General features: G+C 36.3%; 1 protein-coding gene across 7 annotated transcripts in view; it reads right to left on the bottom strand.

The window, feature by feature from the left end:
- Window positions 1-22,959, bottom strand: part of kcnip4 (Kv channel interacting protein 4) — a 195,422-nt gene that overhangs the window by 70,938 nt on the left and 101,525 nt on the right. Inside the window, exon 1 of one of the 7 annotated variants that reach the window (XM_036597407.1) lies at window positions 6,929-7,065. The exons of the other annotated variants lie outside the window; for them this stretch is intronic. Within the exon in view, the coding sequence (XP_036453300.1) occupies window positions 6,929-7,028 (100 nt within the window). The 5' untranslated portion in view covers window positions 7,029-7,065. Of the gene's footprint in view, window positions 1-6,928; window positions 7,066-22,959 lie in introns of those variants that run through there. 7 annotated transcript variants of the gene reach the window in all.

The raw sequence follows: 22,959 nt of genomic DNA, 5'->3' as shown, positions 1-22,959 counted from the left end.
GCTAGAAAATGCAACTGCAAACAAGCATGAGTCTACAACTTTTTAGCTGTTGTAATAACACAAACTAAACTTGTAAATGTAATTTTAACAAAGCATGATTGCACCAATGCACAGTGCTAGAAGTAGGGAAAAAAATTCTAGAAAAAAATATCCTAAAGCACACTGCGATTTTTGTTTCAAATGTAAAAAAAAAATCTTAATAAAGGCCATAGAATTAAAAAAGGATCCATAACAAATTGTTTTATGATCACATTATAGCACCCTAAATTGTGACTGGCAAATCAGATTCCTGCCCTTATTTAGTATTAAACCTGCAGATTTTTTAAAATATCTGCATAAATAAGATGTAAATATAACCATTCTAAAGAAACGTACAGAGTCAAAATTGTTTAATGCATCTAAAATCACAGAAAATGATTACAATGATTCATCATTTAATACCGATGAATATGCTGCCTGATGTCCGAGTCATTACATTGCAATTATTTTGTGGTCTAAAACCTTTTTAGTAAATCTATTCATGGTAAAGAGAGGAACGTTCCCAGGTGTTTGCTATTATCAACATTATCACCACCACTGTAAAGGAAATATGAGTCATTAAGTTTCTCTAGCAAACAATTCCTAGATCAAAACTTTGAAAGACTGTCTGCATCTCAACAACTGAATAATGGAGAAATTTTAAAAAGTTGGTGGAATTCCTCTTTAACATCTTTAGAGAAGCTTGATAACTCCATTTAACATCTTGGTCTAAATGTTTAGTTACGTTATTTTGAGTTTTTATTGCATTTTTGAGCTCTCAACAACGTATTTCATTAGTCATCCACAAAATGCAGTGCTGACACTTTGAGGACATTTATATACACACTGTACAGCAAAACAAAAAGCCTTAAAGTTTAAACAAACAATTTGGTCCCTCACCTGCAGCCAAAGCAGGTTAATGTGCTGCTTGCAGTGCAACTTCTGTGGTGAGTCTCAGATTTACACTGACCTAGGGCTGCTTATTCTTACTCAAATATTACGGCTCATGTCTATTCATAGCTAAAACTACAGCTGTACAAACAGGTACGGCCTGCTTTTGAGTACATTAAAGTCCTTTGTAATTGCAGTAAGACATTTCTTCACTTTCAATGCTCACTTTTCCCTACATAACTGAGGTATACAGTCATTTATTCACTAATATGTAAATTTTTAATTGGAAATAATATTTAGGCCCAACCTGGAAAAAAAAAGAAAACAAAAAGAAAAAAAACAGTGTTTTTCAGGCCAGGTGGCAGATTGTGTTGTTACACATTAGTCTTTAAACGTGTGCAGGGCTTGGACTATTTACGTTCTCAGCACATTTCTTTTCATTTATATTTGAATAACTCATGTGTAACTGAATGTTTTAGAGCTTATATTTGGTCAAAGATAAATCCTTATATTTCAACAGAAATAGGTAAGAATATGGATTTTTTTTACTTTTAATAATTCACTGCAAGTATTTATATGGCTTAGACTATCAAACTTCTGAGAAAGTGCAGGTTGGATCTGCTTTTCATTATTAGGGCTTGAAGAATATTATAGGAAGTAGTTGGTTGCTTATTCTGCAAACATCCAGAAAGTGAAGGTTTTGCTGGTTCTCTCATTAACAGTAAAATAACAAAAAGGTAACAGTATTTCAGGCATACATCACACTTAAAATAAGGTGACTAGATGCTAGATGACTCGATCTAAACACTAGACAGCCAACAGAGTTAGCCACAACTAACAACCTTTCAAATCTACCATAAACTGCTTTGTTTAGCTGATCCATAGCAGTGGAAGTAGTGAAAGTAGATTATGGATATGGTTTTGTGGATATTTACATTACTACATACCTAAGTTTGGAAAAAGAAGTGAACAACAGATAGCAAGCAGCTTCCATCTAAACAAAACCAAACCAAAACAAGTATCACCAAAATGGCACCTTTACAGAAGAGGAAAAGAACATTCCTATTTACAAATGTAAGTTTCTGTAAGAGTATTTTTGTTGGTGCATTCTTTATGAAATTTTTACAGAATGCAAATAGCAACTGTTTTGCTCAAATCATGTATAAAAATAAAAATCGAAAAAAAAAAAATCCTAAACTATTAAATAGGCTGGGCATTTCATTCATATATACATATAAACCCAGCATTGAGAGAAACTTCTCATCTTAGATGAATATTTTGCACATTCAAAAGGCCTCCTTCTCTACACAGCCAGTAGCTTCATCTGGTAATAAGGAACACTTTCTTGTATCATTATACAGAGGAAATTATCTTTAGTGTGAATTCACTGGAATGGAATAGAGGCTTAGTTTCAGACAAAAGTCCAGACACTAAAGTGTTGCAGCAGTGATCATCACTATATAAACTCTATGAGCTAGAGCATCTGCAACATAACGATTTCTGTTCCATCAGGCTCTGAAGCTTTTGGAATGAACAGGCCTGCTGTGTTAATGGTGATCAACACAACAAGTGAGACTTAATACAAGTCTGGGAAACTTTTCATTGGCAAACTATGAGGTCATAGCTGTTCTGCCGTGACTCATGTTGGGACACTGAAGCAGTCATCTAAAATGTGACATCTTAAAGAATGTGGTGCTTACTACATAAATAGAATGTATATGAAGTCTTTACTAATTCCTGATTGTGACAAATATTTAAATTACTGCATATAAAAACATGTCAAATCACAGCTCTATACATTATGACTCAGCTGTCTTGCTCACTTTGCGTATTTCTGTTGTTATTTGTCTGCCCTTGAGGCAGAGCAGACAAGAACTTACACAGCCTCAGTTCTACAGACAAGCCTTCAATAGGGTTTGGTCATTGAGTGTTTTAGATCAATGTCTGTTCTGTCGTGTGGAGATGACCGTGCACATCCAGTCAGCACTCTGATGAAGGACCAAAATGCTTTCAGAATCATTCAGCCCAAGATATATACAGTACTTTCACTACAACTTTACATTTACTGTCACTGTACCTAGACAGAGATGCATCGATACCTTGTTGTGGCGAATTCTAACACCAATAACTGATCATTTTACTTGTTTTTTGCACTATGATTCATATATAAAGTGCAGTTAATATATGACAAGTTATAATTCTAAAGGTAGACAATACTAATATATTAATTAATATAATCATGAAATTGGTAAACCACACATTTTGATATTCTATATGTAAATATATATTATATACACTATACGGACAAAAGTATAGGGACACCCACAGGAGCTTTGATATCCCAGTCTAAATTCACAGGCATTAATATGGTCCCCCCTTTGCAGCTATAACAGCTTCCACTCTTCTGGGAAGCTTTCTACAAGATTTTGAAGTCCCAAAGTGTAGATACCTGCTCATACAGCATTTCTGAAATCAAGGGAGCTTGTCACCTTTGCTGCAGTAACAGCCCCTATTCTTTTTGGGAAGGCTTTACACCAGATGTTGGAACACTGGTGTGAGGATGTGATTGCATTCACCCATAACAGCATTAGTGATATTAAATACTGATGAATGATTAGTTCTGCATCACAAACTCCACTCCAACTCATCCCATAGGTACTGGATGGAGATCCATCACTCCAGAGAATGCAGTTCCACTGCTCCACAGCCCAATGCTGGGGGGCTTTATACCCCTCTAGCCAATGCCTGGCATTAAGCATGCTGTCTTTAGGCTCATGTACTCCAAGGCATCACATTCTATTGGCAGAGCTTTTCTATGTAGATTATATAAGCTGCGCATGTGAAACTGAACATCAGAAACTGGTGCACCTTACAGTAGAAATGAGTGAAGTAGTAAAGCAACAAACATATCTTACATAACAGGTAGTAATACAAAATCAGTTGAATATTGAATTTATTTCTTTAACCTTTTTTTTTCCAAACAGTTCAGGAATCACCCAGTGTTTAAATGCTGGTATTTCCATGCAAATACTAAATAAAAATAGATTATAAAGCATGGAAGTTATATCTCCAACTTTTAATCAACAAAGATACAAAAGATAATTTTGTGTGGTAAATACTGTAATAAATCTTATAATTAAAAAGTATAATAACCAAGAGCTGTTACAAGAAACCAAGGTCACAGAACTCGGGAAGGCTGCCATCAGTGCATTAGTCTGAACAATGTTCTGGCCTTCGACTTTCCAATTAGCCTCATCCATAAGCAGCTCACTATCAATTAAGGCACTTAAGTTTCTGCTAATGTCTAAGTGGCCATTATTTGTTCCAGCTGCCTTTCAAAAGACAACAGTTAAAAGCAAAACATACTCACATTCTGGGCTTAATTAACTGGAGCCAGCATTTTGACTTGACGTCTGGCAAAGTTAAACAGAACAGCAACAAATAAACAAATATAGAACTTCATGTAAGCTTTTTGTCCCCCACTGATTCATATTTTAAATCCCATTAACTCAACAGATAGACCTAATATTTTTTATAGAGGGTTTATTTTAAATCTAAGGCACAACACAAAGATCTGACCACCTGTTAATAGTACATATAGTAAAAAGATATAGTTTACAAAGGGTTTTGGGTAAAGGCTGGGCAATATCGCAAAAATGTATCTTGTTAGCTGAAGACATTCTAATGATACACAATATGTATTACGACATGTACTTTGTTTTAAGTACGTAAATATTTTGGAATGGACAAAATGTACCTGTAAAACTATAATTCCACAAAAAAGTTATGAAAAACTACAAGTACACTGACTTATTTTTTTCCAAAACTATGTAACCGTAGGAAAACAGTATGATCAATGACAAATAAAAATAATAAATCAATTTGTAAAATCCTTATAAAAAAGGACGTGCATTTTTGCATTGCAAAAATCGACTCAATGTACTGATATTCTCTCTTATTGCTTTTATAATGGTACAAGTCTTTTCTAAACAGAATTATCAAATTTCCCATGCAGAAAATGTCAGGAAATGCAGCCACACATTAAAATACGATAGTTTTAATCAAAGTTATTTATTATTACCGTAAATGAGCATGAACTAGTTTTTGTACTTAGACAATCATATAAAATTGCAGTCTTGAACTATAATTCACACATACATTTAAACACAAACACACACACACACACCTATTTTTCAAATAGCTAAACAAATATTGCAGCAATATAATAATAATTAATAATAATAATAATAATACAATAATAATAATAATAATAATAACAACAACAACAACAACGACAACAGCAGCACATGTTCATGGTCGTGCTGCGTCCATAACACAAAACAGTGTAAACTGAATCAGCCTAATCATCACTCAAAAATGACACCTAGTTGTGAATACTTGTTTTTTATGCCATATACATAGTTAGTACACACTGGTTTTGTTTACAGTCTCCATATAATTAGTCTAAATATTCCAGAGGTCCTATCCACTTAAATGAAATTTATTGTGTTAAAACATTACTATTAACACTATTGATTGTATGATGTCACAGGTGGCGATGTGGACAGCTTCAAATGACATTTGTACAGTTGACAAATACAGAGACCGCTGTAAAGCAGCCTGTTGTTTTTAGCCTGTTCAAAGTTGCACATAACAGGTAGCCATGTGGCTGCAGAACATGAGATTCACACGTTCAAAATAAGACCGTAGAAAGACCCCTAACTGTGATTCCAGCATTACTTCCCACAAAACATCTTGTGCTCTACAGAAAGAGCTTATGCTGAATAGTTTATTTGCAATAGAGAAACGCTTACTTTGAAATGCTTTGTATTTAATTTGAACCTTCAGGACCAAAAAGCTTCTTAGAGGATTTAAAAAATGCATGTCAAAACTCATGCAAACTCTTCATTAATTAAGAGTTATATCACACTGTTTAAGTCTGCATCAGGTAATAACTTCCAAGTACTACTAACTACATTTACTAGAAATTTTGAAAAAAATGCTAATCTGCAACAGCAAACAGGGTGAGCAGTTTTCTGACAACAGTTCTTGTATTTTGGGCATTATTTTAAAAGGAAGTTCTTTAATATACATATTTTACTACACTGCAAATTACTATTCACAAAAGTGAATTGTTCTGCTGAACGTTATTCATTTCTACCAGTAGCTTCTGTTCATCATTTGGATAATTAGGATGTCTTGAAACAGCTTTTAAAATTCACTCAATTAGCTGAGTGGCCATCTTGAGCTTTATCAGTTCTATAAATTCTGTCCCAAGTGAGAAAGCATGCCAGAGAAAAGTTTAGTATCTTGGGGACAGTGTGCAATATATTTTTTTTTCTTTTTCAGGTTCAACTTCTAGCTTTGCCAAAAGAATACAAAATCATACGAGACACGAGAAGTATCTGGACATAGGACACCACACAGATCACCAATGTCAATCAATTTCCAAGGCTTAAAAACAACAAAAGGAGGACCACAATTTACTATTAAAAACACATCTCACAGACCTGTTGACTGTTTTGAGTCACAAAATTTCAGACTGTTTGCACTTTCTTTGACTGCAGTGAGTATAATCAAAAATAACCTTCTCACACAATCAAATACAGTCAAAAGAAACATAAGCACTGTTCAAATGCAAAAACAACTTTATAAACATACATAGCACAAATGCTACTTATATTAGCAAGTAAACAGAAACCTCCACGTTTTTTCCCTCATTATTATAGCTTGCCTTTGAGGTCCAAACTGTCAGCACATGATAGAGTAAAACAGAGCATAAACATTATTCAAATTCAACTTTTATATAGTCAATTTCTTCAGACACAAATACTATTAATACTAGCGACTATTCAGAAACCTCCACTTTTTTAATTCCATCTTAGTTCTGTAAGTCCGCACTGTCAATACATTATCACAGTCAAATACAGCATAAATAGTATCTATTATTCAAACTTAAACCAATTTCTTTAGGCGCAAATACTAAAGATTGGCAACAGAAGTGTCCACTTTCTCTTACCATCATAGCTTGCCTCTAAAAGCCCAAACTGTTCCAGAACCTTTACAAAGAGCACGACCACGACCAGCACAGCGATCATCTCCAGCCCCTCCAGGTTCATGGTGCTGACTGGGTCAGGTCATGGTCTGACCACTGCTTTGGGCAGAGAGCATTGCCTTTTAACTACATTTGAAGAGCCTGCGTCTCATCCTCAGGGAAGACAGAAAAGAAGAGAGGAGAGGGGAGGGGAGGGTAAAGGAGAAGGAGGAGGAGGAGGAGGAGAAGGAGGAGGGGGAGACAGAGTGAAGAGGAGTACGGAGGGCAGGAAGAAATGATGGATTAGATAAAGACTAAACAGATAAAGGTAGAAAGGACAATAGAAAGTGATGAGGGGGCGTGCCATAGGAAGAAAGAAAGCCCTTTTTTATACCTTGTGTAAAATTGCACAATGAAGCACTTAAGTACATCTCTGTCCAGTTATCTTTTCCCAACAGACACACACAGAGGAGAGATAACACCTCAGGACATCGTACTGTGAGGTGTCATAATCCAGCCCCTGAGACTGGCCTTCACACAAAACAGCATATGTGGAGCTCGGAAGCTCTAAACACCTCGAGACGCTGTCACATGGAGCATCCGTTGCCTGGGAAACAGGGTCTGCAACAAATACAGTAAGGATCCACACTGGACACAAAGAGACTGTTCCCAAAATACAGCACAACATTATATGCCAAAACTTGTCACTACTCAGTGTCCCTGAGAGAGTTAGTACTCATTCAGAAGTCTGACAGTTTTACAGAAATCTAGTGCTAAACTTGCTGAACCTAATAACAAACACAAAAAAATTACATCGCAGTGCTATCAAACACAACATAGTACATTAGGGAAATGCACTGGTTTAGAATTTCTGGGCCATTAACATCTTGTTGTGGTTGATACCAATACATACAACATACATTTTTAGCATTTTAAAACAAGTTCACACTATAATCCAGTGAACGTAAAACAGGTTAAAACTCTAAAGACGGGTTATTCATATCTGATTTGGTCTTGGCCAATATTGTAAACAAGAAAGCAAGTTTTGGTAAATTCTTTTGACAGATTACTGACAGTCATTAATCAACAATTAACTGTTAACTGGCAAGCCTAAAGTCGAGGATGTGACCATCAAAATATCAATAAAACATATAGTTCTGGTCCTAAAATATGACTGGCTGAGCCACTTTTGAAGCAGTTATAAAATACTTTGTGTGCACACACCAACTGAATTCTGTATTAATGCATAGAGATATTGAAGCGTTCCTTATATGCATCAGGACCGTTGAACATAGAACGGATAGATTCAGTCAGATGTAAATGAAGTGTATGTAATGAAGTTTGTGATTATATGACCAAAAACTAAAAAGTTGACAAAATGACAATGATTTAGTGATGGGCTACTAAAAGTTCTATAGTTAAAAGCTCAAAGGTTATATTTGCCAGACATTACTCGTCTAAGTTAAAACAAACATAAATGTCACACTCAAAAATTTGGTTCTTCAGTGGTTCTTTAGTAAAAACCAATGGTCCTATATAGAACCATGAACACTCAAAGAACCATCTGCATGCAAAGGGTTCTTTGCATGGAAAAATGGTTCTTCAGATTGATGGAACAAGTGGTTGAATATGGGTTTATGTAGAACCTTTTTGAAAATTGTTCTTTGGCATTCTGCTATTGTTAAAATGTCAAGCTTATAACAATAGCAGAACCCTTTTTGGTGCTATACAGAATCCTTTTTTAAAAAGGTTCTATATATGAACCACACGCAACACATTCTCCAATCTAAAGAACCATTTCACCACACAACATACCCTTTAAGCATGCAATTTATTATTTTTGAGTGTTCATGGTTCTTTATATAGAACCACCATCTTTAGTAAAGAACAACCTTCGAAGAACAATCCTTTTTAAGAGTGTAAGACCAGGGCTAGCTTTGGCTCACTGTCCCTCAATAGCTCTCAAAAGCAGTCACCATGCACCACACCCTTCTACATCATTTGTGTGACTTCCTCACACTACCTATTGCAGAATGGACAAAGTGGTGGTTGTGTTAGCTGATGTTTGCTTCGATGTAGCTGTGGTATCACCCTCTTGAAAAGTGGTCCCAAACACCACTATTTTTAGCTGCGTGCTTCATTTTTGTATGCTTGCCTAGCAGACCTATTACATCCTCTTGTGTACAACTCAAAAATGTTTGACAGCTTGAATGACAAACCTGCCTATTCCAATAGGAACTGTTGTTTACTGGAAAAGAAATACAATTCACTTTTTTAAACTGATATCATTGGTCAAACAATTGTTTATTTGTCAGTTTAAGGTTAATCATTTACATCCCTAATTGTAAACAATTTCATTATGTTACGTAAATATTTTAAAGTGTTCAGCAGATGCTCTTATCTTGTGTGCAGGGTTATATCCACTACGCTACCTATCTGACTAAAGAAAGAAAATGTCAAGCAAGTCACTACACTTATATTAGTGTGTGCACAAGGTAGAAGCAGCACACTGTACTTTTCTTACTTACCGTAGAATAACGTATCAGCCATCGATAAATCACGCACCCCTACAACTTAGTGGGACACTTCTCATCACCATAAGCACACTGCTGTACATTCAAGCCCCTTGCTCAAGAGGTTAAAATGGCTGCTGAAAGAGCTGTTCATTCTTCTCTAGTGCTGTTCTGATCACGCTATTTTGTGGCATTTGATTAGGGCAACAGTCTTTTGATTTGTCTGCTAATGAAGCTGTATTAATGCGGGTAAATTAGTGCCTCTAGCAGCCCCCACACCTGATTACCTTCAAGGTCAAGCTGTCAGCCACGCATGATTAATTCATCTGTGTCTGCAAAGTAAGCACTGAAGAAAAAGTTCACAAGTTTAGGGTACATTAACATTATGCCATGAGCATATTGTCATGGTTTTCTAAGAAAACCATGACCCTGGGTTTGTTTATAACTGTGCCATACGCATTTTAACCAGTGTGAACAGAGACTGTAGATGTCAAGTAACATACATACTCCGATGTACATGAGTAGTATACCACCATCGTAATTGTCAGAATTGCTCACTTTTATCCATTTTTGAATATGTCAAATCGGCAACTACCTTTTATGTCTTTAGAATGTGAACATTTTAATGACATATGACCCAACAGACCCCTAATTTTAGTTAATCACTTCTTCAGAGATACAAGGTTTTCTTACGACAGCAATGATTTATTTTTACTATATTAGGGCCAGATAGTTTTAGGGTTTTTTTTTTTTTTTAAGTACATGAATTATTGGATGGCAAACCTCTACGAGGCATGAGCAACCATAGACACAGAACCCTCTGTTCCAGTCACAAATCAGCCTTTAATACAACAGTTCTGCTCCTCATGTACCAAAAAAAAAGTCTTAGCAACAGATGCCTGTCTCTTGTAGATCTGAAAGCAACAAGGACATGTAACCACACTCATGCCCTGGGTTCAAAATAACTCCCCTTAGAACAGATGATTGTGTGGGTGTGAGAGATGGAATTACCTGTAGTTACATGTCCTTCAGCCTGATAAGGAAGGTCAGTTTACCTCAGGACATATTAGCTGTCGGATCTCACATTGGAGCTAAATCAGATGCAATTCTATAAAGCAATATGGACAAATAAGCAAATCTAGACATGCTGTAGTGTTCTGAGTAAAGATGGCACTGACAGGTGTGGATTTAGTGTTTCCAGGGCTCTAGAGAAAAAAAAAAAAACAGGAATTGGACCCCTTATGAATGAACCATAGGTCTCAACTATTTGGGCACTGGCTCAACCGTGTACACTGCAAATATTTTTGGCAAGTTATATTATTGTAAGTCTAGTCGATATATCTAATATTTCTTTTTTTGAGAGAGTTGTAAGAACATTAACATTCTTAAACTTATTTCTAGACACTTTGTACTCAAGTAATTTTATTAAGTAAAAGGGCAAAACTATCTGCCAACATAGAGAGATAATTAGGTATAGGGTGGGTAAAGTAACGAGTGATGAGACTACTTTTTCTAGAAAGTAATTAGTAACAATCCCATTGTATTACATTTGAGAGAATAATTAGTAACATTAGCCCAACACTTGTGCTATCTATACTAACATTAACATTAGCGTTATGTATAGTCTGCAGAGTCTGTGAAGCGCTTTGTTCTGACTGAGAACCGGAAGTTAGTTCTGAAAGTGTGGCACCAAACGTTTCGGTTTCTTCCTTCATGTTTCTCTGCTGTACTTGGACAATTTTATTAGATGTTCCCCCTTAAAATTCACAAAATTACACAGAAGGACCTGTTATCACTTAATTACCATGTTCATACTACTCTGTCTTCACACGGTTGTGAAATTAAAATTGAAGCTACAATGAGTTATTTTTGAGAAATAACAGCTACTTTGTACACACATTATGTTTAATTATTTTATGTATATATATTATCTATTTATATCTTTTTTTCCTCATAATATGATATTTAATGTCATCACAGTATATATAATTTGTATTTTAATGGGAGTCCTAGCAGCCACCTATCTTTTTCTTGTGCAGAGACCCTCCCTGGGCACCAATATGATATCCAGTAGATAGTACTGGAATTGGGCCAAAACCAGCAGAAAATGCTAGATCAGACATTGCAATATAAAAGAGAGCAAAAACATTTTATTTCCATAACAAAAATTCTGAGAGTGGAGACAAAAGATGACTTGCTGGACTACTAATTCTAGGCTGCTGTCCAATTTTACAATATATTATTTTAAAAATAAGGCTGAAGAGGGACCCCAAAAACCAAGAATACTGAGGCCGAAAAGCTACAGCAACTGGATCGAGGGCTGCATTATTCAGTGCTGGCAGATAAGATACATAGATAAGTATAGAACAAAAGTAACATAAGAACTACTGTTTTTAGCACTGAATGCTTATTAGGGATGTACATTCTGACTAAATGTGATATTCGAGTATCCGTAAGAGTTAATGAATGGTTAGTCATATAATCAAAAACAAACAAAACAAACAAACAAACAGGCCTAACATTACCTTTTAAGTGCCATCACTGCTGTTAAGAGGCTTAAAAATTTAGAAGTGCAAAATATTTTGCAGCACACATAAGAGTTTGGTTAGCAAAACATTTTCAAACACAGCCAAGAGAAATGGATAGTTTTTTGCATCTTCCAGGTCTTTTCTCCTCAGTGAACGATATGCCAACATGATATTTTATCTGAGATTTCTTTTTATTGTTTCTAGCCTTGGATTTCAAGATGGTGATAATGTGAAATGAGCATATAGCTATTGTAAGTGAAGTACTTCAATCGAAAATAGCTAATTTTAAAGCTTACTACTTTTTAAAGGGAAAGAAATATTGTATTGGTGTCAGTATTAACTGGTACTCAAAGTTTCAGTTGTGGAAAAGGAGGTACTGTGCCATTTCTTGTCTCAAGTGGATATTCTGTGAAATGCAAGTTGGGGGTGAAAATTTACACCATGCTGAGATTCTAATAAAAGATATTCTTCACGTTTCTCCTAGAGAGATTTCCATCATCAATCATGTGCAACTGGGAAGACAAGCAGGGATTAAAGATTAGCTCAACCAGGTTTTGATTGCCATCATCAAGTGCTCCCATTGAATTCAATTATCCTCTCTATGGTTTTAGTCATCTACAAGTGCACAAGGTTAAGCACAAGATATTTTTGACATAATAAAGATCATGATCTACATTTAAGACATCTCAAAGCTCACTGATCAAGCATGTCACAATATTCAGGACTCTTCATTCAAGAACCTAAAGATCCATTCTGATGTATGTAGTACATTGTTTCTAAAAATGGAACATCACCATACACAATACGTCCTCATGTGTGAGTCTTTCATTCACACTCCTCCGTCACTATACACAGGTGAGAAAGCAACCCAATGTGTCTCAGATAGCTCCACCACACATACACACACACCAGCATGTCCTGAGTGATTGCACCATCCAGCCACACAAAGCCTGCCATCAGGACCTGTACCCTCAGCTATATTTAGAGTGAGCCCAGCAGCCACAAATAAAATGGTAACAGATAGTGCCCTAACATCGGTAGCCACAAGCACACCGTGGCACAGAGGTCAGTGCCATGATTAGTCCATCAATTTCAGTTCTTAAAGGAGCTACAGGTAAGATGTTTCTTTCATGAAAAATCCGTCAATGAATGTTAAGTATATAAAAGAAATTCAATACAGTAATCAAAAATGTAAAAAAAAAAATGAATGAAGAAAAAAGCGCCCACTGATTTTTCAAAATTTCTGCATAATTAAAACCTTGAAATGTGAACATTCAGAGTGGTTTGATGTGAAATGCTACATTCTATAGAGGCTTACCAAATCAGAACTGTTCACAGTGGTGGTGACAGGAACCAGACATCTGTAGTTTTCAATGCCTCTAAAAATTACTGCACAGAAAATGAGTATATGAAATGGTTATGCATAAGCTGCTGCCCGAGACATTATTTTACAATAGTTGTGAGAAGGTTTTTTGAGCATTTTTTCTTTCCAGATCACTATTTTATCATAAGTATTACATAAAAATTCAGAAGACACGTGCAGGCTCGCTGTTAGCTTTGGACAGTAAATAAAAGGCTAAATCTGAATTGTTGACATTGTGACCCCTGGTTCCTATGACCACCACTGTAAAAAATCTGAGAGTTTACATCTTAACTATTGAATTATGCAGAAATTCCTCCTTTAAGGAATTGGAAATGGAGACAGTTTTTTTTGTGTCATCTATAGTTCAATATTGGTTAAGATCACTTTGCACAAAGACATTATCACTTCTAGCACTAAAAACTAATATTCCAGTTATCATGTGCACTGTGGTTTCAAAAATTATCTTGCTACATTAACTTCCATTTCAATTAAAGAATGTTTTTTCCTTCTCCTTTAAAGGTACCATACTGGAGATACAAGGTTTTGTTTTTTTCAGATTGAGATTAACACAAAAAATATTGAAAATCAAAATGAATATTAATCATACAAAATGTGAAAATGTGTCATTACATCCCTAATAAAATGTTAAATATTTCCACAAATCAGTTTCATATATTGAACAAGAACTGCTGACACTATCCTGCTATTAGATGTATAACAATATTGTGTTAAGCAATTATTTGTTGATTCTGATGCATTTTATTTGGTGTAACTGGACCATACACATCCACCATAATCTTTACAGACAATGCTTGTATTGATACAGCAGTGTATTTTCCTAAAGGCAATAGGCACTCTTCTCTATAAGCGGCTAAAAACTTTGAGAACCAGAGAATTTCTGACATTTAACCAGTCTGAATAGACAACAACTGAGGTTTTCAAATAACATGCTTACTCTAGAATTAATTATATTTAGTTGCCTGTAATTTGATACAAGCAAAAGAACATCATCAATTTTCTTTATAGTGTTTGTTTGGTTTCGAAGCAAAACAACCATTTAGAAAGACGGGACAAAAGGCAATTATTCAGCATTCTCTGTGTAGCTTAATTAGCTTAGCATTGAATTCTTAACACTTGATGAATGTATCTGTAAGCACAGATGTTAAATGTAATTAATGTCCTCCATTTGTTCCTCCATTTATGCTGAAAGTTCCCAACAGCCTATAACCTTGTGTAGTTAATGCATGTTGCTCTGTGTATCTCTAAAGCCCTCAAGCTTCAACACTAAATTGTGTTCATGGGTATTTTGTCATGGGGAGACAAATGTTATTTCTAACATACAACTATGAATAAAACAAGTGGAGTTCACAGAGAAACAGTCAGGGTCCACAATGCTACCACTACATTGTTTAAAATATCAGATTTCTTCTATTTAGATCTGGTGTGAAGTGCAAGCCTGTTAGCTGGGTATCTGGAAAGCATCAGGTGTCTTTTTGAGGCACCAGGAGAGATGTCAGTCACAAGGGTGAAATTGGACCATGGGCTGAGGGAAGTACTACATGTGGCTAAACAGGACTGTGCTGCCCTCAAGTGGATAACATCATCAATATCTCTATTATATGGACAAGGATGTGGCATAATGCAAATGTTGGTAATTTCCCCAAGTATTTACCAATCTCTGGTAATCAGTGGGAATTTATGAGAACACACAAAAAATGAGGTATGTCTGGTGAATATCTTGCCAGTGGAAGAGGTCAAGCACAGGTCTTTATGTATGTATTTATTTATTTTTTGCAACAATATCCAAACGCCAAGTTCTGTGCATGTTGACCAAAACCTCACATTTTGAATCCATAGCAATTTTTAGTGATAAGAAAAGCATGATGTATTTTTATATGAAAATTATGTCCCACTTGTTGCTCACTGAAACAAGTGAAAAATTCTGTTTAAAGCTGGGGTTCTACACTGTGAATCCCACAATGTGTATATACGTAGATGCTGGATTACAAAATAATTTGATGAAGCTATTGTTATGCATACAGTTTTGCAAAAAACTTTTTTTCGCCATGTTTGTCATTTCTTAACATCAAAACATACAAAAACCATGAGTGCAGACAAATCTGCCAACACAGAATGTAAACTGAATGCAAATGTAATCTATTGCATAACTCACTACATAAAGTACTATTATACGTAATTCTATTATTATCACTAGTAGATTTGTCAGAGTTAAATTCATTTTTCTAATGCTGTTAACAGTTTCCAAGTTTGACCCTTCAAACCATCTGTAGTTCAAGCTTGAAGCCCAGCTGGTTGTGTGCTGTTGCACTTGAGCAAAGAAGACAAATGCGATTAATCTTTATTAACTACACAATATAACATGATTGTGATTAATCATTTTAATTGCTTGACAGCCCTAGCCATTACATTTGACTAGTTTAACAAAAAAAAAAGCTTCTAAAGACTAACCTTGGCCACTTATCCCAAGGTTTTTTCTTTCCATGAACCAAGAGCCTTTTTTTTATCCTACCTGCGCACATTTCATCTCACTACAGCTATAAGGAAGACTGACTTCATCTATGTTCCTTACAGACTGCACTGTGTCATTTAGACAAGGCTGGATTCACTTTTGAAGTCTTGGTTTCTCTTAGCGTTTTTTTCTTTATGCTCTGAAGTTTCTCCTGCCACTTTGACCCTTGCTCATTAGGGCTCTGGACATGAAACTGCTTTGCGACAATGTTTACTGTAAAAGGGTTGCACAAATATATCTGCACCAAATTGAATTAATTCCCTCTTAATGCAAGGACATCTAAGTATGCCTGGCTCATCCACTTGAAAGGGTACGCCTAGCAGTGCTTTGGAGAGACAGCGCTTATGAATCCGAGTGCAAACAAGCAATTTCAAGTCATCTCAGTGAAGTCCACTGAGACCTGTGATTAATTCTACAAAGTAAACTCTCATTGAAAGTCATGCAGTGAGACACTGAATTAAAACTGCAGAAGCACTAAGGGCTCTTCCCTTTCTTGTGGCTCTTCAATCTAAATGCTAATTTGAACCGATGCATTCTTTTATGTTTATCCTTGTCCGAACGCTTTCACTTACATATATTCCTAGAACAGAAATAAATACCTGTTTGGAAATATAAATGTAAAGTAACTGATTAAATTGTATTTGGAAAACATTTTGGGGAGGGCTGCCTTTCCTAACAATGCTAAGTAGAGATTCAGAAAAAGGAAGGTTTATTCCACAGGAGTAATATGTGGGCCATTCTGACTTTGTCCAAACTACACTTTGTCCAAAAGGTGTCCAAGCATCCCTTCTAGTTAGGGAATTCAGCCACTTTAATGTGAACACATTGCTGACATAAGCATTACACACGGCCACATAAACTCCATAGAAAAGTACTGTCAACAGAATGCCAAGCATCACCTACAAGGGTATAAAGCCCCCTTAGCGTTGGGCAATGGAAGTACAGTCTCTGGAGTAAAGGAGCACCATACAATATCACCAAAAATATATATATGCACACAAGGATTAATCCCAACTTCAGTATGTAAACTTGGCTTAACAGCAAAAGTTAATCATCATTTCACTTTCTAAGGTTTTTGAGGAGGTGGAGGGGGGTCTCAGATCTAATGTGTACACAGGGTAAGAGAGAGCAGTAGAAGAACTGAAAATATGGATTATCATCACACAAACTGCCAACTAAATCACTAGCAATTCATCAAGAAATAATCGATTAAAGTCGATTTAAATCAGAACCGCCATATTAGTGAGCCAGAACAAACTGGCCAACATCAGGGTATCATCTCACTAATGCTCTTGTAGCTGAATGGAATCAAGTTCCAGCATCTAATGTACAGCCTTCACAAACGAGGCTGATACTGCAGCAAAGGGGGACAAACTCCCTATGAAGACCCTTGATTTCAGAAGAAACTCTGGACAAGCAGGTATCTTAGATACTTTCAGACATAAGGTACTTGATTTACTCAGGTACACATACAGTAAACACCTAGCTGGGTATAACCCTGCGGGCATACTGGAGTATCTATGTTCTGCTGAGCAGGTGTTTTCAAACGTTTGACCCACTTTTGTGACTCCCAACTAAAGTCTTGCTTCTGAACAGGTAAGCTAAATATGAGGGAGTATGTTTAACTCTTTATACTCTACACCAAAGATGGGCAACTGAGGGCTAGAATCTAGAACAATTTGGTGATTTCTCTGCTCTAGCACATTAGCACATTACCTAAATCTGGCAGTTAATTGATGAGTTTAATTAGGTGTGCTTGAGCAGAAAACAGAAAAGAAAAGAATCTCCAAACTGTGCAGGAATTCAGCCCTCCGGGACCTTTTCTAACCCACGTTTCATTTCTTCATTCTTATAACTTAAGTAACTAGTTTTTTGTAGTTAATGAATAAAAGTTCTTTATTTATGAATAATACCTTTATGCACATATAATAAGCTTACAAAAATAAGCCTGTACTTTAATCCTTAGAAGTCACAGTTATTGCTGGCAACAACAAAAGCCAGGTGTGATTAATGATCTCATTCGTAGCTCACTAAAACAAGTAGTTTCACATTCTAAACTGTCAATACAATCCACATCACAGCTGTATTTATAAGTTAAAGTCGCCAAGTGCCGAGCTTGAACGGGCCAAAAAAGTAACTCTGCAGGAATGCTTATATTTTCTAATAGCTAGTCGGTTGTAGAAACTCCTGAATTCCGCAGTTGGCTGGGAGTCACCAAACTGTTAGAAAATGGGTGTAGAAACAAGGAAAATTATTAAACAAATAAATGTGAAATTTATGTTAGCATTCTTTTCTTATTCTGTACTAAAAACTTATTGTATAATGACACAAAAATGTAAATGTCATCATATCATGAAATCTGCATATCGCTACACCCTATTGTCTTTTGGAAAACCGTAATTTATTGACATAAGAAAAGAGTGCAGCCTGTCAAAACATAATATACATTTTTTTAAAATTGTATGTTGGGGGGCACAATAAGCAGTTGCTTTTGCTAGAAAGGCCAATTAGTACCACTTTTCAAGGGGGTGAGGGAAACATCCACGAGTGTTAAGACAACTTCTCTGAGAGAATGTGTGCTGCTCACGGTGTTAGGAAATCACATATGGGTGTGCAAAATGATAGAGAAATGTAATAGATGGGAAAAATGAAAGTAAGTTAACATTTCATCCACAGGGAGCAGAGTTTTACATAGTTTTAGTTTAATTGCATATTTAGTAAAAAAAAAATTATTTATTATTACTTTGGTATATGGCCTTCACTTGACGTGTGTGCTCATAAAATGTACATGAATCAAGTATTTTGCAAGGGCTTCGAATGTGGCCCAGCCAATCAGATTTCAGAACTAAAACTGTTCGTTTCATAATTGATATTTTGATGGGTCGTATCCTTAAATTTTTGCTTTGTCAGGTTAACCTAACGCTAGCTGGTTTTGCATCCCCTTAAAGAATAATATGATGGGGTTTGTAAGTTCTCTCTAGGCGTGGTGTATGGCTCTATTGCTGAGTGGACATGGAGACTCATGTGTAGTCGCTACCCTGCGCTCTGCGACAGCTGCTCTCCCTGTAGTGGTCAGCAAGTCATCGTGCTTCTTCTGCTTGCCCTGTTTATCAGTGTAAACACCAGACGGGCCAGAACTGAACTGGGGCCAGAAGCACGGCCCGACTGCTTCCTCAGCAAGCGACAAGGGAAACAAAATCAATTAGCAGCCACAGCAAGAGGAAAAGCAAGTACCCCTGACTCAGGCGGGTTGTGCTCCTTCTGCTATTTGTGCTCCTGCACAAATATATGAAGTGCATGATGGTACTCCCACTCACTCACCTCCCTTTTGGTCCAAACTGAAGCTCAAATGGAGTGCAAGCTGCAAAAGTACTCAAGAGCTCTCGATCAGCACTGCTTCTTTATGGGGTATGACTGTGTCCCTATAGTGCACTTCAAATGCATCAGCGTGTTTGGCCTGATGTATTGGGATGGCATGATTGTGCTGCAGAAGAGGCTCTGCTGAAACACAGGGGCTCTTGAGATGGCCATGCGACAGGCAGGGAAAGTGAATGGCAGGTATTATTGAGGGAGTAGAGTGCCACTAAAGCTTTATTATTCAGTGTTTCTGAAAGCGAGCGCAACATTCATCAAAGCCCACTGGATGCACTCATATGATGTGTCCTCTCAACAACTTTGATTACTTTCTCGCACTTTCATATTCATTTATGTGACAAGCACACACATTAGTTTTATATGCTTTGTCAGGACGCAGGGTCAAACATATGTCTCATGCATCACGCACACGCGCACACACACACAGGCACACAGTATTGTGTAAATGTCTTAAACACAAGCACTTTTTTAAAACTATTGTCTGGGCAATAAGCGTTGTTGCTTGTAAAAGCACCACATATTATTAGAATAATCAGTAGTCTTGTATTTTATTACTATTTTAGTTTGTTTTATTATTTTTTTATGTGAGAGTAACAGTGTCTGATCTTCTCATACCAGTGCAACACACTAACACGCTACCACCACCACATCAGTGTCACTGCAGCACTCAGAATGATCCACCACCCAAATAATACCTGCTCTGTGGGGGGTCCTGACCATTGACAAACAGGGTTAAAGGGGACTAACAAAGTATGCAGAGAAACAGATGGACTACAGTTTGTAATTCTAAAACTATAAAGTGTACCTATATGGTAAGTGAAGCAGACAAAGGGTGTAGAAACAAGATGTGCTGAAGTGGCTATATATATATATATATATATATATATATATATATATATATATATATACAATTTCACACTGCTCCAACATGCACAAAGTAGACTGTTCCTTTCTTTAATTTTTTAAATGTGCTACTACTGCTAATGGTAGTTTTAAACCAGAAGTAGCGCGGCACAGCTTGTACAGCACAACATTTCTGCAATGCTTTTGTTTTTGCCCCAATGCAAGAGTGTATTCTGTACATGCATGATGCTTGCAATAAACAGCAGAAAGCAGACTCAAAGCATAATAGCTCACATTTTATATGTAGCTAGTTAAAGCAGAATTTTAGACAAAGGCTGCTTAAATGCAGTCAAAACACCAGCACCGCAGTTTTCATTTTCCACTTTAAAAAGTCCCACACTTAGGGGCCCCCAGACAGTCACAGTTTTAACCCAACCCAACTCACAACGCACAGGGATCAAGTAAAAAAGTGGAATTGCTGGGGGTCCCTGAGGATGGGATTGAGAACCATTTCAAATATGCCTGGATCGGCTCTAATCCTGAACTTTCAGACCGGTTCAGAACATGACTAGTTTTCCTTTGTCCTGAAAACGTACAAACAAACATATACACACTCATCCCTTCACAGACCAACCCCATCCCTCAAGACTCTGCACTCAGAGCACACTTGTCTTGAAACTGTCTTTTATATTTTACAACTAAATGATTAAAGGTATGCTAATGCGTACGTCTGTCAGTGTTACAGGTGCCCCCTGTGTAGGCATTCATAATTATAAATGAGAAAACAAGTGGCTAATTGAAAGACATTCTTACAGAGGCCCTTTTATGTGCTCCCTTTTTTGAAATCAGTGTTAAGTGAAAACTATTTTGCCCATGAATGCAAAATGTGTTTGGCCAAAGTGTGAAAGGAAAACACATATGATATTTTCCCATTTCACTTTTGAATGTATTTGTTTGTACAATGCTTTAAACAGAAAGCATTGTTAAATGTTGACTGATTTGCATTTCAAAGTGCAAAAGGAAATACAATGTAGCATTTGTGCCAATGTCTGAATAAAGTAATACAGCTGGCATACATAGCTGTCATATCAAAACCTCATTTATTGAAAACATCAGTTCTTTGCATTGTGTAAACATTTTGGAAGAAAGCGTCAATAGAAATGGTCCTGAATTACTTTGGAATAGAACCTCTTTACATTAACTTGCATTAACAGCTAAAACCTTCTCCCTTCTTCAGTAAAGTTACTATTGCGGAGATAGAGAGTTTTCTTTCAACTAAGTATTGTAATTGCAATTATAATGGTCTACTCTCTTAACATGACAGACTGTGTCTGGATAGCAGATCCTTAAAATAGAGACTTTTTTGTTGAATTGACTGTCAAGTTTAAAATACTAGTCAACATCCAATCCAACGCACAACTGAACCTGTAAGAATGACTAATGCTGCATTGTACTGATCTTTATACTGCAGCTCATAAGCCACACCTACAAAAGCTCATACTGACACACATTCAGTGCCTCTTGGGGTTACTGCTCACAACGGCTTTGAAAAGGACTCTTTGGTAAAAAGTCAGACTCAGTTAAACCAAACTTAAGCGAGAGGAGTGGACTGCACAGCCACCACAAAGCCTGCTGTGAAAACTGGGTCCCCCCATTTCTGCTTACAGTGCACAAAACTGTCTCTTCTATGATCTATTGCTTGGGAGAGGGACCAAGCTCGCCCATTCATTTTGCTCTCAACCTGTTCCACAAAACATCCATAAAATATAGGTTGGAAATGAGACACTAAATATAGGCTTCTGTATAGATACAGCTCCTAAATGACAGTCAACACCAAGACCAGAGTACCATTATTGACTTAATTAAACTTGCCTCAGCTGCTGATGTCATTAACTGCTCTGGACATAATTTTAAAATTGGATAAACATATCAACACTATCCTACCAAAAGCTTGCAACTGTAATTTTTAGTTATGTATTTTTGTACACCATTTCAAAGTACAAGCTGTACTTTACAGTGAAGATCAACTGTGAAGATTTAATGATAAATGGACCAATAGAAATGGTTAAAAAGTACTTTGAATAAAATTGTTAAATTAATGTATATTAAAATAAAAAATATTTCTTCGTTCTTATATTAAGTTACCATTTTGGACCACTAATAATAATAAAAATAATAATGATAATATCTAGAAACATACACAATATACACTCCTAAATATACACAGGTGCTAAATAAAAACTTAAAAGCAAAAATCTTGAAGCTCTTACTCTTCAAACAGTAGTACTTTGACTCTTAAGGTATGATAAATGTGCAATGAAAAAGCTTCTCAAAGTCACTCTGTATGAAGCGAGAGATACAGGCACTTAAGCACAGTAAAGGTACCCAATAAGATCCTAAAGTGCAAATGTCTGATACCTCTGGAGTGAGCTGAGTCACACTTATATGGAGTTAAGTGCAGGTGAATAACACTTCATTTCACAGCCTGCTGACCTGGCATCATTTTTCTTGATGGATTTGCATAAAAATCAGCAGCACGTCACCAATAGGTGAATGCTGGAAAGCTCTCCCCTTCATTTCCTCATATTTAATGAAGGCTTTGGTGTTCCATAACCTCTCGTAGATGATCAAGAATAAAGACATGAATAAAGACGTAGAGAAAGGCAGGGCAACAATTAAAATGTGAAAATGTGAAAAAAAAGCCAAGATATTCCAGATTAAAAGATGTTTAAAACTATATTCAATGCATGGTCCAAAAAATTTTAGAGAAAAAAAAATGGAACTGCTTGGGTAAATTTTAGTCCTTGAGGTACAAAGCAATATAAAAGCACCCTCAAAGGTACAACATGGTCCCTTAGGTCCAA

The sequence above is a fragment of the Colossoma macropomum genome, unplaced genomic scaffold, assembly GCF_904425465.1.
Source record: "Colossoma macropomum unplaced genomic scaffold, Colossoma_macropomum, whole genome shotgun sequence".
Classification (NCBI taxonomy): Eukaryota; Metazoa; Chordata; class Actinopteri; order Characiformes; family Serrasalmidae; genus Colossoma; species Colossoma macropomum.
The sequence above is the reverse complement of the archived record's forward strand: the minus strand, read 5'-3'. Positions and strand labels throughout refer to the sequence as shown.